This window comes from Durio zibethinus, chromosome 19 (assembly GCF_047325235.1).
Source record: "Durio zibethinus cultivar Kanyao isolate XHJ-2024 chromosome 19, ASM4732523v1, whole genome shotgun sequence".
Taxonomy (NCBI): domain Eukaryota; kingdom Viridiplantae; phylum Streptophyta; class Magnoliopsida; order Malvales; family Malvaceae; genus Durio; species Durio zibethinus.
In genome coordinates, this window is record NC_143180.1 from 23,524,893 (window position 1) to 23,543,722 (window position 18,830).

Genomic DNA, 18,830 nt, shown 5'->3' on the forward strand with positions numbered 1-18,830 from the left:
AATGATGAGAACAATCAGTGGACAAAGTTTGTTTTGGAATGGTTAATGCTGAGACACCTATGACCCAGTGATGGTGGATGAAACTTGTTTTAAAATTTGTTAGTGCTGAGAAATTCATCGAATGATGGTCAAGTGATGATCGATTGATGAAGCTTATTCCAAAGTATTGAGAAACTGAACAAGAAAGAATGTGAGTGGAAAAGATAATTGAGAGCTACACTGGTTCGATCTTAGAAGAGCAGTGTAATCGGATCTCTGAAGAATCAAAGGGCTTGATGCCTAAGAAAAGAGCTTGAGAAATTTGAGTACCATACATTGAACAGGAATTAATTAGCCAACATTTACATAGCATGCATTGAAATTCATATGCATTTGCATAGCATACACTACTTTCAGGAAAGTATAGTGTATAAACTCAGGAAGCAGGGGTGTTTCAACATCCCACATGGAGAAGACAGATATAAAGATATTTTGCAAAATTGAAAAAGAAAAAGCTTGTCAGGTAAGCCCCTAATCCTTGAAATAGGATGTCTTCTGGTATCAGGGTTGATTTATAAGACCTTTGGGCATAATCTCCTGAAATTCCTTTAAACACAACTTTTAACTTCTTTGGACATGATTGTCAATGAGCAATTTATTTTCCAAAGTTTCGTTGCCTCTGTTTAGAGGAGCAATTTACTTTCCAAAGTCGTGGTGCCTCTGTTTAGAAAAGCAATTTATTTTCCAAAGTCGTGGTGCCTCAGTTTAGAGGAGCAATTTATTTTCCAAAGTTTCGTTGCCTCTGTTTAGAGGAGCAATTTATTTTCCAAAGTCGTAGTGCCTCTGTTTAGTGAAGCAATTTATTTTCTAAAGTTTCGTTGCCTCTGTTTAGAAGAGCAATTTACTTTTCAAAGTCGTGGTGCCTCTGTTTAGAGGAGCAATTTATTTTCCAAAGTTTCGTTGCCTCTGTTTAGAGGAGCAATTTATTTTTCAAAGTCGTAGTGCCTCTGTTTAGAGGAGCAATTTACTTTTCCAAGGTCGTGGTGCCTCTGTTTAGAGGAGCAATTTACTTTTCAAAGTTGTGGTGCCTCTGTTTAGAGGAGCAATTTATGTTTCTCAAAGTCGTTGAGCCTCTGTTTAGAGGAGCTTTGGTAAAAAAAAAACACAAAAAAAATAAAAAATGACAATGTTGAGTTGAGTCTTGATTGGGTGTCTACGTCTTTGCGTAATTTCTGTTTCACAAAAAATGTGCAAAGAGGGGCAGCTGTAGACACCCAATTTGGTCCAGGCCCGGATCAATTGGGCCTGGCCCAAATAGGTAAACCCAATTTGATTTTTATCTTGTATTATTTTTATTTTTTTTCTTCTTTTGTGTTTTATGTATTTTATTATTTATTTATTATTATTATGTATTAATATATTTACATCTTTATTTATCTATTTTATTTTATTTTATTTTATTTTGTTAATATTTATATGTATTTTATTTATATAGTTATATATTTATTATTATATTATTTTTTTTATCTTGTAATATTTTTTGGGTTTATCTTATTTTATTTTTAATTATCTGTTAATTTTATTTTTATTCATTTATCTGATTTTTTCGATTATCTGATTATTTTTTTTCTTTTCTTTTTTTGAGGGCTGTGATTGAAAGTTGAAGAATCCTACTGTGAATGAGGATTCAATCAGAAGAGTCTAGATTGGATTCAAAGATTGAATCCCCATCCAAAGAGGAATTGGGATTGATCAGGAACTCCTGATCAATCCCTATAAAAGGGACCCTCTGGGAACAGAAGCAGAACACACAGAGAAAAAACATTGAGCAAAGCTACTGATTTGAGAGAAAACGAGGCGTATAGAAAGCTAAGAAAAAGTTTATGAGTGTTCTGAGAGTTAGTTGAATTTTTTGAAGATTTTTTGGTGATTTTTGTTTGGGAATTTCTGGAAAATTTCAAATTTCGATTGAATTTTTCGGTGAAATTTAAATTTTTCGACGAAGATTCCGGTCAAATTTGAATTTTTCGGTGAGCTACCCAATTTCCAACGAAGAATTCCAGAAACCAACAACCTTTCGGCCAACTTCCGATGAACTTTCGATGAAATTTTTTAGATTCTGACGACATTTTTCAGAAAACGACGAAATTCAACCGGAGTTCTTCAGCCTTTAGAGAGAAGGGAGAAAAAAAAAGGAAGAAGAGAGAGAGAGGGGAGGAGCTTTCCGCCAAAAAATAGAGTGAAAGTCCTTATATACCCTTCCAAAACGACGTCGTTTTGGCCTTAAGTGACCCAGAGGATCTGTGCGCTTTACCGAGACCCGACCCGATCCGAGCGTCGACCCGCTTCCTGACCCGCGCGTGCCTGGCCCCCCTCCAAGCCAAGTCGAGCCGAGCCGAGCTTCCCAAGCCGCCCCCCGAACCGTTTCTCTTCCTTGAGCTGAGTCGAGCCGATAGCCGAACCGCTCCAGATTTTTTTTTTTTTGGAATTTTTTTATTTATTTGTTTTATTTATTTATTTATTTATTTTATTAGATTAGATTTATTTAATATTTTTTATCTTTATCTTATTTTTATTTTTGTTTTACTTTTCTTTATTTTTTTTATCTTTATTTATTTTCACTTTTATTTTGTTCTATTTTCTTTAAATAAAAATCAAAAAGTATTTTTGGGAAAAAGTTGAAAGTATCAATTTTCCTTGGAAATCAAAGTTTCAAAAAAAATATATTTTTAAGGAAAAGTTGAAAGTATCAATTTTCCTTAAAAATATTTTTTTTAAAAAAAGGATTTTTGAGGAAAAGTTAAAAGTATCAATTTTTCTTGAAAATCAAAGTTTCAAAAAAAATATTTTTGAGAAAAAGTTGGAAGTATCAATTTTTCTTAAAAATAAATTTTCAAAAAAGTATTTTTGGGGAAAAGTTGAAAGTATCAATTTTCTCTACACAAGAACAATCATTCTTTCCTTCCTTTCTATTTTGATTTTGATTTTGATTTTTCTTTAACTAATCCGATGACGGAGCCTCTGTAAGTGAAACAGTAATTTTTCTTGCATACTCTTGAGGTGAAGGAATTTTTTCAATTTTCTGCTAAAAGTATTAGAGTCAATTAAGAAAAATTTTCAATAATTAATTACTTGGTAAAATTTTAAGGCTTTTGGATAACACAAATTTAAGCTGGTACCATCTTTTGATGGGCGTTGTGAGGGTGCTATAACCTTCCTCACACGTAATTGAACTCCTGAACCCTGTTCTGGTTAGTAGACCTGAACCTATTCTTTTAGGGGTCCTTAAACTTAGGCGTTCCCTAAAAGGACAGATTCTTTAGGTGGCCAATCGCACCTAGATAAAAAAGATTGGTGGCGACTCCCTAAAGTCAATGTCTAGCGATAGATTCCCGGATCTAGACGTTATGACACTTATAACAATTTTTTATTTCAAATTACAACTTTGTTTATAAAAATTCATTGTTTATGTTGGGATTTACCTTGAATCTCATAATCTCACATCGAAAGTTAAGTGAGTTTAAGTTTATCTTGTATCCCATATCGGGAGTTTAGTAAAAGTATAAAGGGTTTCACCCTTATAAATAAGATGTTTTGGTTTTAGTTTAGTAACCTAGAGAGTTAGACACCAAAAGAATAGCTAAATGAGTAGGCTATTAAAGGGTGTAATTAGGTTTTGGGTTAAGTTTTGAGTAAGGAGTTTTAGGAGACTTTTCTCATTCTAAAAGTCTCACAATTGTAAAGATTTATTTGATAGTGGATTAGGTTTAGAGTAGGCCATTTTGAGTTTGGCTGAACCAAATATATTTGTATTTTCTTATTCTTGATTTGAGCTTGTTATTTTGTGTGTGTGGTTGTTACGCGTGGATGTTGTTTTTCCTAACATGTGGTATCAGAGCGAGGTTCGAGGTTTAAGGTTCGTGGGCCCAAGAGATCGTGAAGCAGTGTTTGAAGATGTCTGAAGAAGGTATGTCTGGTATGTCTATGCCTAAGTTTGAGATTCCGTTATTTGATGGAAAGAGTAATTTTATGTTATGGTAAAGTACGATTCAAGATCTGTTAGTACAACAAGGGTTGGATCAGGCATTAGAGAATAGTAAGCCTGAAGGGATGTCTGATGCTAATTAGAATAGGATTCAAAAGAAGGTTGTTAGTACTATTAGATTGGCGCTAGCTTCAGAGGTAAAATACAGTGTGTTGACTGAGAGTACTCCAAAAAGTTTATGGGATAAGCTTGAAGGTATTTATGCTTCGAAGTCGTTGACTAATAGATTATGTTTGAAGATGGATCTATATTCTCTGAAGATGGAAGAAGGTATGAGTCTTCATAATCACCTGAATGAGTTTAACAGATTGGTTTCTCAATTGTTAGCGATTTCTATTGATGAGTTAAAAGATGAAGAGAATGCTTTAATTTTGCTGTCATCTTTGCCTAAGTCTTATAGGCCTTTAGTTCAAACTGTGTTGGTAGGTAGGTCTACTTTAAAGTTGGATGATGTAACTACTCTATTGCATGAGAATGAAAGGTTTATGGGAGCTCAGAACTCATCACCTGGAGGGAGTACACTAGCTGTAGAGGGTTTTGATCGAGAGAGGACTCAAAAGAGGATTGATGGATCAAGATGGAGATCCAAGTCAAGAGACAGAGATTACAGTGATGTAGAATGTTATTATTGTGGTGAGAAGGGACATATCCAAGTGCGCTGCAGGAAGTTGAGAAGCGATATGGCTGTTTTCAAAAGGGCGAATGATGAGAAGAAATCAGATGAAGAAAATAGTGATACTACTGCTGTCGTGTCTGATGATGATGATATTATTTTGATAACTTGTGTGGATGAGACCCAGACTTTGAAAAGTGATAAAGGTTGGGTTTTAGATTCAGCCGCTACAGTTCATGTTTGCAATGATAAGAGTTGCTTTGTGGAGTTGAATGAGAATGAAAAGTATGGGGATATTGTGGTTGCTAACAAAGAAAAGGTGCAGATTCAAGGCATTGGGAGTGTTCGCCTTAGATCTCACAATGGTGTTATTAGGACACTTCGTCATGTAAGGTATGTACCAAATTATCACTACAATTTGATTGCTTTGGGTGAATTAGCTTCTCGGGGGTACACATTTTATGATAGTAATTATTGGTTGAAAGTGTATAAGAATGATAGTGTGATTCTACAAGGGAATAGGGTTAATCACTTGTACATGTTTGATGGAGGCTCAGTTGCTGGAATGCCTGTGATGAAAGAAAAGAAGAAAGGTAAGCATGTTAGCTTTATAGATACTGTTGAAGTGTTTAGAGATTCAAGTCAAATGAGGATTTGTTGGGATTTGCCTTGAATCTCAGAATCCCACATCGAAAGTTAAGTGAGTTTGAGTTTGTCTTGTATCCCACATCGGGAGTTTAGTAAAAGTATAAAGGGTTTCACCTTATAAATAAGATGTTTTGGTTTTAGTTTAGTAACCCCAGAGAGTTAGACACCAAGAGAATAGCTAAATGAGTAGGCTATTAAAGGGTGTAATTAGGTTTTGGGTTAAGTTTTGAGTAAGGAGTTTTAGGAGACTTTTCTCATTCTAAAAGTCTCACAATTGTAAATATTTATTTGATAGTGGATTAGGTTTGGAGTAGGCCATTTTGAGTTGGGCTGAACCAAATATATTTGTATTTTCTTATTCTTGATTTGAGCTTGTTATTTTGTGTATATGGTTACTACGCGTGGGTGTTGTTTTTCCCAACAGTTTATATTTTGAATTTATACAGTTAATTTTTTTATTAAAAAAATTTAAAAATAAAAAAATATTTTATCTTTAAAATTAAGATAAATCATCAATTTATAAGAAGATTTATAAAATTTGTAAAATCTTTTAAATTTACTTATTATCTATCAATACATCATAAAAATTTCAATTTGAATATTTTATATTCAAACCTTAAATTTTAATTATTTTCACCAATTTTTATTGAAATTTATTCAATTAATTTATATTTACATATCCCTTCAGACTTTTTCCCATGATCCATCCTCGGTCATAATTTTTATATATAGAATAAGAGTGAATATTTAAGAATTACAATAAAAAAGTTAGAAGTGAAAAAATAAAAAAAAAATTTTAAAATTAATTTAAAATTTTAGTAGTTAGTTTGATTTGAATTTATTTTTTTAATTTTATTTAGTTTAATTTTAAATATTAAATATATATTTAATTTGAATCGAATTTAAAATTTAAATATAAAAAATTAAAAAAATAATCAAATCAAATTATATATTTTTATTAATTTTTATATATATTTTAAATTTTTATAAAACAAAAATAATTATTTTATATATAAATTTACTTAAATATATTAAAAATTATATTAAAAAATATTTATACAAATTTTAATATCTTTCACATAAATCCTTAAAATAAGAAGTGAGTGTGTGAAATGATTGTATAAGATGAGTGGCTATATAGCACTGTCATAACATTTTATATTATCTTGAATCAGTTGCTTATAATTAGTCATTTGATATTTCGCAACCATAAAAGAAAGGCATGTTTTCGTTAAAGCATCCTTTGCCGAAGCTCCAATGGCTCGTCTTGGCAACATATATGGTATCAGCTGTAGTAGCTGTGGAAGAACAACCCAAGGCGCCTAAACACTGCAGTTCCAGTTGTGGACATCTTAAAATTCCTTACCCTTTTGGCGTAGAAAAGGGAAGCTATCTAAAGGGATTTCGCATTACTTGCAACACTTCCATAAACCCAGCAAAAGCATTTTTAGATGCTACGAAATATGAGGTAGTAAACATTTCTATAGCTGAAAATCGGGTACGAGTAAGGAATTCTGTCCCTGCATCTGTGGCTCATACCTGCTCGGAACTCAATGGATCTGAAACTGATGGACCGACAGCCATGATTAATTTGACTGATACTCCATTCGCACTGTCTCAAAACAAGTTCGTTGTAACTGGATGTAACTCTCTGGGCACGATCAAACTTGGAAACAGAGAGCTTTTCACTGGGTGCCTCTCTTTGTGTCACGTTAAGCGCGAGGACAAGACTAACGGATCTTGCTCTGGGATTGGGTGCTGCGAGGTCCCTATTACGGATGGTCTTAAAATAGTTCAAACGTATGTGGATAACATTCTCACCAATGAATCAAAAATAAAGGAAGTGCTTAATGAAACAAAGATCTCGGTGCCCTATCGTTGTGGATCTGCTTTCTTAGTGGACCAACACAACTATAGTTTCGAGGCATCTGATCTTGGTGATGATAACAAATTTTTGACTAAGATACAGCATTCTACAGTGGTTCTTGATTGGATTGTGAGCAACCACACTTGCAAAGAAGCTCGAAGAGACTTGAACACTTATGCCTGCAAGGGGAATAGCCACTGTGTGAAGGGTAGTCAAGGTTATCGCTGCAGTTGCAACCAAGGTTACCAAGGGAACCCTTATTGTAGTCAGGGATGCCAAGGTATGGCTTACTTATTGTTCCCTATATACTACTCAACTCTTTCATCACCCTTGTTCAACATCGTCTATAATTAATCTTTTTAATATTCTAAATGCTGTTGAAGTTTGAGCATATAACCAATACATCATGTTTCTGTCAATTTTTTTTTAATTTCCCCTATAAATTAATGCTCATGTTTCCTCCATAATACTACTATATATATAAGTCAGTAACCTATATATATATATATATATATATATATATACTGATATCATTTGTTCTATTTGGCGAAAGACATCGATGAGTGCATTAATAATCCATGTGAAGGCAATCATAAGTGTATTAATACACCAGGAAGTTATCATTGCAAGCAATTTCTTTCTCAGCTGCTCCTGCCTGTTCTAGGTAACTATATAACTCAACACACCGTTTTGCTTTATTTCTTTTTTGTTTCTTTTCTAGGAAGAGCTCTTAATATATATATATATATATGATTAATTCATGCAGCTTTCGTCAGTGTTTTGGTTCTGCTTCTGTTAGTGTTTTCCACTTACTTCTTCTTAAAGAGAAGAAGACTAATCAAGCTCAGAGAAAAGTTCTTTCTTGAAAATGGGGGACTATTATTGCAGCAGAAAAATTCTTCCCGTCAAAGTGCTGTTGAGACAACAAAAATTTTTACGGCCAAGGAGTTGGCAAAGGCTACCGATAATTATTCTAAGAATCGAATCCTCGGCGAAGGAGGAAATGGAACGGTCTATAAAGGTATCATAGGAGACGATCAAATAGTTGCTGTCAAGAAGTCGAAAATAGAAACTCGTTCCCAAATTGAACAATTTATCAATGAAGTTGTTGTTGTTAGCCAAATCAACCACCGAAACGTAGTCAAGCTCTTGGGATGTTGTTTGGAGACTGAAGTCCCTTTACTGGTCTACGAATTTGTCCCCAATGGAAGCCTCCACTATCACATTCACAATTCCGAAAAGGCAGCCTCAATCTCCTGGGACATCCGTCTAAGGATCGCCACCGAAACTGCTAGCGCACTTGCTTACCTTCACTCTGCAGCCTCGATTCCAATCATCCATCGAGATGTCAAAACTGCCAACATATTACTCGATGAAAATTATATTACCAAAGTGTCAGATTTTGGAGCTTCAAGGTTGATTCCTATCGATAAAACTCAAATTACTACATTAGTCCAAGGTACACTTGGTTACTTGGACCCCCAATATTTCCAGACAAGCCAATTGACAGCAGAGAGTGATGTTTATAGCTATGGGGTTGTGTTAGTGGAACTGCTCACTGGCGAGACGCCAGTATCTTTTGCAAGACCAGAGCCTGAAAGAAACCTATCTTCTTACTTCATTTTATCAATGCAACAGGATCGTCTCCTCCAGATCCTAGATCCCGAACTTGCAAACGAGGAGAATAGAGAAGAGCTGATAGCAGTTGCCGACCTGGCTATGAGATGTCTGAAGTTGAGGGGGGATGAAAGACCTTCAATGAAAGAAGTGCTTATAGAGCTGATAGAGTTGAGAAAACTTGAGAAACATCCATGGGGTCAAGCTAACTGTGAGCAGGCTTTGAGCTTGTTGCATGAACAAGCAGAATTATACCCGGCTCAGAGTTCATCATCAAATACTAAATACAGTGGAACGCCAACAAACCTATCACTTTCATTAGACAACCCAGGACGATAAGCATCCACAAGATATAGATTTTTTGTACGTTCTGTTTGCTTTGTATAATTTGGTGAACCTATATTATTTTTTATGATACCTAAACCATGTTGTTCTTGTCTACTGAGTTTGCTTAAGTGTTTCAGACTTAACCATTTGGTATTAATTATTTAAGACAAGTTCATAAAGGTTTCTAACAACATTAAACCAATCGGTAGGCGTTTTCATAAGAATACTATTACATATATATACGGTTGCATCAAATATAGCAACACAAACCTAATGGTAGTTGGATTAATCGTAATACCAATTAACAGAATACTCAGATAATCAAAACACAGTAGTATAAGTAAGATGTGAAGCTGACCACCTTCCATCGATGCCCTAAAACCTGAGGAAAAATTGTGTTTCTGTACAATGTAAGATATTCATACCTCCAGTAGTCCTATCAAAGAAAAAGGCCAAACCATGCAGCTTTCTGCTACAGCTGGACTAACATTATGAAACTGATTTGATACCTTACAACATACTGGAAATAAGAAAACCAATAACCTAGATGTACAAGCCACAGCAACCAGTGAAATTAAATATGGGTTTTTCCATTTGGATCCCCAGGCTCCTCGTCCAACTCCCCATCCCCTATAGAACTTCTAATTCATCTTGTTGGTTTGTCCTGCAAAAGATATAAATAAGAATGTTATCTTTTAGACAAAGATAATTGTAAAACTTGAAGCAAATACAAATCTCTATACCACAATGAAAACAATTAACTAAAACAACATTTAGGACATTAAATTCATTCATCTAGTTTCTGCCATTTAGTTTCAATTAATTCATTGATTGAGAATAAATCCAATTCATCAAGGTCAGTCCCATCACAATAAGTACGTTTAAGCCACACATGCCTTCAATTTTTCAATTTGTACAGTCTCAACCAGAAAACAGCCAGTGGTAATGAGCAACTCAATTTGTTACAAGCTTACATAAGAATGTGGAGCAGTACATACATTATAATATATACTAACAGGGTAACTTAAAATGGGTATTATTAGAGAGTTTATCCATCATAAAGCAGCAGCAATTACTCAACAAACTAAAAAAATAGCCCAAGGAAACCATGGCTGATTTAGACTATGACTATGCATCAGACACAAACTTCAGCCCATCATACATTACCTAGATTGTACAACTAGGATGACAAACCATTCAGATTTAAGAAATATCAGATTAGTAGATAACTCAAAGAAAAATATGAAAGGAAACTAGAATCTTGCAGCTAGTTAACAGCTGACGAATAAATCTACAAAATTAGATAGATATGTTAGCTTCTTACAGGTGTAGTTCGAAAGTTTCAAATATTTAATATTTGGCCAAAAAAAGGGAACAGTCGAATCATTTTCATTGGTGAGCAATAAACTTGTCTAACTTTATGATATTGGGAATGGTAAATGAAAGCTGTTTAGGCATCTCAAAAGGGGTTTCTTTTATGTACTTCTATGTAAAATGAAAGCTATGAGTGATCAGCTTTCTAGTATATCTCTGGTGCGAATTTCAGAATCAATACCTTTGCAGTAGGATTGCACACAATTTAACACGGATGGGGACTCATCCCAACCTTACCTCGAACTCTATCCACTTCTATCCCGATTATATCGTCTATAGTTTATTTATTAATTAAATTTGTAAGTTTCCCACGCTGAATCAAGCAGATAATTTAGTCACAAATTATGCTTCAAAAATTTATGTAGCTAGAAAATAAACTGAAAGGATTAAATGGGACGAAATGAACGAAGTTTCTCTTCAACAAGCAAACTATAAGTGTCGTAATGGTTTTGCGTCCGCCCGACGAATTTGGAAACCAAATAAAAAATATAATGGAGTCGCCACCAATCTTTTTTGGTTAGGTGCGATTAATCACCTATTAAAATATATCATTTTAATGAAATCTTAAAATTAATTAAAATTTATTAAAAAGATAATTTTACAGTCTACGAAACAGTCTGGGTTCGGGAGTCGGTTACGTGTGGGGAAGGATTAGCACCCCCACAGTGCCCGTTAAAAACGGTACCAATTAACAACGTGTTATCCTTTGATTTTGATAAAAACAGCCTTATTTTCAGTATTCAAAAAATAATTTCCTTAATTTTTTTTATTTATTTATTTTTAAAAAATTATTCTCGAGAAAAATAAATCAAAACTTTTTTATTGAAATAATTCTTAAAATGTTCCAGTACGTTCGTAACATTAAAAGACTCTCTCTCACCTAGAGATTTCTTAAAGCATCTCTACTCGGAATACTTTTAGAATCTCATCTTTGGAGGCTCGAATTTATTTTTCGTAAGAAAATGTCGTTAAAAAAAATTTATTCTCGAGAAAAAATAAATTAAAACCTTTTTATTAAAATAATTCTTAAAATGTTTCAGTACGTTGGTAACATTAAAAGAACTCTTTCTCACCTAGAGATTTCTTAAAGTATCTCTACTCGGAATACTTTTAGAATCTCATCTTTGGGAGGTCTAAATTTACTTTTCGTAAAAAAATTATGTCATGTATGCAATGCAAATAATAACATATTGATGCACACATTTTATTCTTTTTCAAAAATTTTATTAATTGTTTTATTAATTTTAAAATTTTAATTGAAATTTTGAAGAAAAAAAGGAATTTAATCATATTAAAGATTTTCTATAAATATTCCAATACGCTGGTAATATTTTACAAAAAATCTTCTCACTTAGAGATTTCTTAAAGCATCTCTATTCGGAATACTTTTAGAATCCCATCATTGGATTAAATTTCTTTTCTTCCTATTTTTATTACTTATATTTTTAATTTATTAATCAATTTTTATTTATTATTTTAAAAAAGAAAATCTTTACTGTATTGAAAATTTTTATAAATACTCCAATACACTGGTAGTACTTAAAAAAAATCTTCTCACCCAGAGATTTCGTAGACATCACTACTCGGAATACCTTTGAATCTCATCGTCGGATAAAAATTTCCTTTTCTCTTATTTTTTATTAGTTTAGTATTATTATTAAATTTATTTTTATATTATTGTTTTTAAAGTTTATTAACATAATTACATAAAAAAAATTAACCACAATTTCATCAATTAGTCTAACAAATATAGATATTTTAATATGCATAAATATTAATAAAATAATATATAAAAATTAAAAAAAAAATTTTTTTACCTGAACCGGATCGGTCAACGCCTGGTTCGGTTTGACAGTTCGGCTCAGTCTGGGCGGTCGGTTCCGATCCAGTCAGACCAGTCAGAGGCTGATGAAGGAAATGGGTCGCGAGTCGGGTGCGCGGATCTCGGGTCGGGTCACGGGTTGACATGCGAATCCTCTTTGGCTGAAACGGCGTCGTTTTGGCCTTATGCCCTAAACGACGTCGTTTTGAGTTTTTGCTTTACTATATATAGCTGAAGATTTTTTTTTGGTTCATTTGGCTTCTGTTTCAGAAAAAAAAAAGAGAGAGGGAGAGAGAGAGCTGGGGGAGAGGTCCGCTGGCCAGTCGTCAGACCACCGTACCGACCGACGTCTGGCTCACCGCCGACAGTCACTGCGATGGTTTTCGATCACCGAAAAAGGTGAAAATACTTCTGGAAATTCTTTTCGAAGCGATCTTTCCAGATCCGGTGTCTTTTTTATCGGAAACAGCCCCGATCGACGTAGATCGGGGCTCAAAGTTTCGCTCTCATTTCTTTCTCTTTTTTTTTTATGGACAGAATTGACTGATCTCTTTTTTTTTGTGTAGGTGGCTTTTCTGGCACTAGGTTTCCCTACTTGGGGACTGTGATTTTGTCCCTTTTTTGTGTTTTTGCAAAAAAAATTTTCGACAGAATCTGCCCTTCTCTTTTTTTTTTTTTATCGTTTTTGCTTTCGTTTTGCCCTCCCTCTCCCTCTGGTTTGCAAGCTCTATTTATAGAGCTTGTTAAGATTCAAATCTCAAAATTTCTAGGATTCGAATCTCATTTTTTAATTGAAAAATCATACCTACCGTCCGTGATTGGTGGCTTGTCTGAAGGCTGATCGGGTAGTTGGTCGGACCAGTTCGGCGTCGTACCAACCCCTTGACTTTTGTCTTATTTTTGTTTCTTTTGTTTGTTTATTTTTTGTTTTTTTGTTTGTTTTGTTAAATATTATTATTATTAATAATAATATAGTAGATCCGGATAAAACCGATGTCTACAATAAGCACAATAACAGTATAATTATAAAAACCAAAGTTGTATTTCAGCATCTTACGAAGATTATAAGCACAGAAGAAACCAGAGCAACAATCAAATAAGGATAAAACAGAAACATAGACATGCAATAGGAATGCGACGCCACATAGACATGAATAAGACAACACTAATTTACAAAAAAAAAAAAAGAAAAAAAAAAGAAGACATGGATATGATAAGACACAATAATAAATTTATTTTATATATTTTTATATTAAAATAGTCGATGTATATGTAAATATCAATTTTTAATGTTTCATTTTTTTCAATTTAAAATTATATTTTATAATATATAAAATTTCTTAATTATATAAAAAAAATTTATTTTTAAATACATACAAGATATTAATTATTTCAAAATGATGAAATAACAATATAGCTCAAACAACTAAATAATGTATTTAATTTTTTAAGAAGTGCGACAAGTTATATTATTTTCTAATTTCATTTTTTTCTTTTTACTTTTTGGTGTATAAAAAAATGTCAAAAATCATGTTTGGTCTACTAAAACATGCCTACTCCACCCATAAGAGACCCACTCTATCCCTTAATTTTCTTTTTCTTTCCTTTTCATTCCTTCTTTTTTGCATTTCTTTTTTTTTTGCTTTTTTTTATTTTCCTGTTTACTTTCCTTAGCTCCTACCGGTTTTTGACAACCCCTCTGTCATCATCACCACCATCTGCCATTGCCCATCGATATTGAAAAATTATTTAAAAATTATCAGTAAATACATCTAACCTTTTTTCTTTCTTCTTACCTAACAAGATTTTCAAAAAAAGAAAAATGGAAAATCCTAGATCTAAAAAAAAATCTCTCCAGATGGTGTGGAACTAGATTTTTATTTTTTTTATCGTGTCCTAGCTTGGTCTGTATGTATTTTACTGTATCGACGGTGTGTTCGTGTCGAACACGAATACAACATCGGTACAGAAAGAGTAGCCGCATGTCCGTGAGTGAAGCCATGAGGCATGAGATCAGATCGCTCTTTTCTCCTCTCTCTCCTCCTCTGCTATGTCATTGCAGGTGCTATTGTTCTTTTAGCTCACGTATCACTTCTAATGAGGTAGAGTCACCTAATTGATTCTCAGTTTTAAATCTTTTTACATACATATGATTTTCATTTTAACATTTATTCACTTTAACAAAAGCAGAACACCTCTTTAAAACAATTTTAGAATTTTTTGCAACATTTAGAACTTTAAAGAAATAAAACCTCTTCTTGAAGCAAAACTTTCAACTATGATATTGTTAGCCAAAAAGCTTCAATCCAATCAAGCAAGTGAAAGCGAAATCAAACAATCAATCAATTAATTATACAAAAAAGAATAATTTAACGTGATTCAGTCCAACTAACCTATGTCTATGGATGAGAAACAAGATAAATTAGTTGTAAAGAATTATAAATATACATAAAAACAATCTCACATCAATAATCAATACTCATAGACTCTCTTAATTTTTTTTAGTCTTATGAAGTATTCTCAATATAAACAAATACATACCCATATGCACCTATACATCATACTTAAATAGACTCTCTCAATCTCCTTTAGTTCACCCATAAATAAACATACACACTCATAATATGTAAAACCTTAATATTCTTATAGAGTGTCTATCCCACAAAACTTTATAACTTTCTTACATCTTTTTCTTATGCCTAATCCTGTAGAGACTTCACCTATTTATAATTATACAAACTTACCTATTAAAAATCTTTTTCCTTTTAAAATTCTTCTTTTGCAAGTCTAACTTGTCTATTAAGAATATCTTTCCTTTTAAAATTCTTCTTTTGTAAGTCTTTTTGTCTATCAAGTAATATTTAACAAATCTCTTATAAATTCAATTCAAATTTAAATTTAACACTTAAATTTAATAATTTTTCGATTCAATTTAATTACACTTTAATCAAGAAATGAGCCAAATATTTAAAGGAATAATGACAAACCTAGTATCCAAAGATGTGAAAGAATCAATGGCAAATTTAGCAGCTCATGTTGCAAAACTTGCTAAGAAATTAAATTCTGTCAACGAAGAATTGTCCAATGAACTTTAAAATTCCATAGGACTTTTATAATAGATCTAAATTTACAGCAAATGAAATATCCACCACATATGTTGAAAAAAAATGCTGGAATTAAAGAATATATTAAAGTCTGTGCAAAGGGCAATAAAATAATTGAGGATAGGAGTAAAAATTGTTAGGCCAAAAGGCCTCAATTCAATTACACCAGCAGAAATGAAATCAAATAATTAATCAATCACACAAGAGACAATTATTTAACGTGGTTTGATCCAATTGACCTACATTCACGGATGAGAAATAAAATCCACTAATTATAAAGAATTACAAATATACATCAAAATATATCAACTACTCAATAATTAATACCCATAGACCCTCTCAATCTCCTCTAGTCTTATGGAGTATTTTCAACCCAAACAAACACATATCCATGTACACTCTTTCAACACAATCAAATACATACCCATATGTACCTATATATTATACCTATGTGGACCCTCTCAATCTCTTTTAGTCAACTTACAAACAAATATATACACCTATAAGACATAAATCTCCAGTACTCCTATGGGGTGTCTATCCCATAAAATCTTATAATTCTCTTACTTTTTTTTTTCATACCTAACCTGTAAAGACTTCACCTATTTATAACTATATAAATTTGTCTATTAAAAATCCCTCTTTTCTTAAAATTATTCTTTTGCAAGTCAAACTTATCTATTAAGAATCCATTTTCTTTTAAAATTCTTCTTCTGCAAGTCTTCTTGTATATCAAGCAATATCTAATAAATTTTAAACAAATCTCTAACAAATCTTAAACAAATCTCTTATGGGATTTGAGTCATTCTTTCTAACAATCTCTACCTTAACTCAAATTCCATCAATCATCTGTCTTCATGCTAAACATGCTTGACTCCACATGTAATAGAAATCTCACAATCATCGTCTTTTGTTTGCCTTTACGTTTTATGCAAATTGATCTTCAAAATACGTACTCGAACTTCTTTCTTGAATCAAACTCCTATAAACTTGCCTCTTTTCATGTTTCGAACTATACTCTGATACCACTTGTTAAGGATTATCACAGTTCTAATACCATTTGTTAGGTCAAAAGGTCCCAATCCAATAACATTGACAGAAGTGAAATCAAACAATTAATCAATCACACAAGAGATAAAAATTTAACGTGGTTCGATCTAACTGACCTACGTCCACGGATGAGAAATAAGATCCACTAGTTGTAAAGAATTACAAACATACATCAAAACATATCAACCACTCAATAATCAATACCAATAGACCTTCTCAATTTCTTATAGTCTCATGAAGTATTCTCAACTTCAACAAATACATACCTATTTACACCTTTTCAAAACAACCACACATTCTCATATACACACATATATTATACTTATGTGGACCCTCTCAGTCTTTTCTAGTCCACTTATAAACTAACATACATATCCATAAGATGTAAATTCTCAGTACTCTTATACGGTGTTTATCACATAGAACCCTATAACTCTCTTATATCTTTTTTTATACCTAACCCTATAGAGATTTCACCTATTTATAACTATACAAACTTGCCTGTTAAGAATCTTTTTTCTCTTAGAATTTTTTTTTCTGTAAGTCAAACTTACTTATTAAGAATCTTTTTTTTTAGAATTCTTCTTCTGCAAGTCTTTTGTCCATCAAGTAATATCTAATAAATCTCAAACAAATCTCCTATGAGATTTGAGTCATTATTCCTTATAATTTCTACTTTGACTCAAATTCTATCAATCATCTTTCTTCATACTAAACATACTTGGCTTCACCTGTAATGGAAGTCTCACAAGCATCTTCTATTGTTTGTCTTCACACTTTATGCAAACTAATCCTCAAAACATAAACTCGAACTTTTTTTTTTGAATCGAGCTCTTCTAAACTTGTCTCTTCTCATGTCTCGAACCATGTTCTGATATCACTTGTTAAGGATTATCACAACTCTAATACCACTTATTAGGCCAAAATACCTCAATCTAATCACATCAACGAAAGTGCAATCAAATAATTAATTAATTACATAAGAGACAACAATTTAATGTGATTCAATCCAATTTACCTACATCCACGAATGAAAAATAAGATCTACTAGTTGTAAAAAATTACAAACATACATTAAAACATATCAACCACTTAACAATAAATACTCATAAGACACTCTCAATCTTTTTTAGTCCTATAAAATATTCTCAACCCAAACAAACACATATCCATGTGTACCATTTCAACACAATCGAACATATACCCATATGCACCATACATCATACCTATGTGGATTCTCTCAGTCTCATCTAGTTCACTCATAAATAAACATACACACTCATAAGACATAAATCTTTAGTACTCCTATAAAGTATCTATTCCATAAAATCTTATAACTCTCTTATATTTTTTCTCATATCTAATCCTATAAAGACTTCACTTATTTATAACTATACAAACTTGTCTATTAAGAATTTTTTTTCTTTTAAATTTTTTTTTTGTAAGTCAAACTTACATATTAAAAAAAAAAATTTTTAATTTTTCTTTTGTAAGTTTTTTTTTTTTCATTAAGTAATATATAACAAATTTTAAATAAAATTTTAATAAATTTCAAATAAATCTCCTATAAAATTTGAGTTATAATTTTAAATAAAAATAATACTATTGATAAAAAAATTAAAAAAAATAAAAAGAAAAACATACCAAATGTCAAATCTTGAAGCAGAGGCATCCAATGCCAAAGATAAAAAGTAGTTACTTTTCAAAAAGAAAAGAAAACAGACATCTCAGCAAGTCTATCAACGGCAAAGACAAAGCAACTACTGTTTCTCAGATTTACAAGATGATATTTATGCGAAGAAGAAAGTAGTCTGGATAAAAACCATCCCTCAGTGCAAATTTAACTCAGAACAGATATTGCCAGCTAATGAAGAAAGTAGAATTTCACAGTCGTACCTAACCTATAGTCAGAAAGAAAAAGATGGTTTCGAGCTACTTGAATTACTCATTTATAACGACATACAGCTGTGAAGATAAGAGAATCAATTGTTTAAATATCTGTTATAAGCAATGATGTAAAGTTCTCTTTTAGATGAAGATATTAATTTAAAATTTAATTTAATTAATTTATAAAATTATTTAAAAAAAAACTTATAACATTTTTTATTTCAAACTCCAACTTTGTTTATAAAAAAATCACTGTTTATATTTTGAATTTATACATTAAAATTTTTTTTAAAAAAAAACTTATAACATTTTTTATTTCAAACTCCAACTTTGTTTATAAAAAAATCACTGTTTATATTTTGAATTTATACATTAAAATTTTTTTTGAAAAAAATTTTAAAATAAGAAAGATTATTTTATCTTTAAAATTAAAATAAATCATCAATTTATAAAAAAAATTATAAAATTTTTAAAATTTACATATTATCTATCAATAT

At 31.8% G+C, this 18,830-nt stretch overlaps 1 protein-coding gene across 1 annotated transcript; it reads left to right on the top strand.

The window, feature by feature from the left end:
- Window positions 1-6,439: 6,439 nt before the first annotated feature.
- LOC111309426 (wall-associated receptor kinase 5-like) lies at window positions 6,440-9,282 on the top strand. Its single transcript, XM_089748872.1, has 3 exons — window positions 6,440-7,432; window positions 7,706-7,816; window positions 7,919-9,282. Exons 1-3 carry the CDS (start codon window positions 6,508-6,510, stop codon window positions 9,106-9,108), a joined length of 2,226 nt encoding a protein of 741 aa, XP_089604998.1. The 5' UTR covers window positions 6,440-6,507; the 3' UTR covers window positions 9,109-9,282.
- The last annotated feature ends 9,548 nt before the right edge of the window (window positions 9,283-18,830 follow it).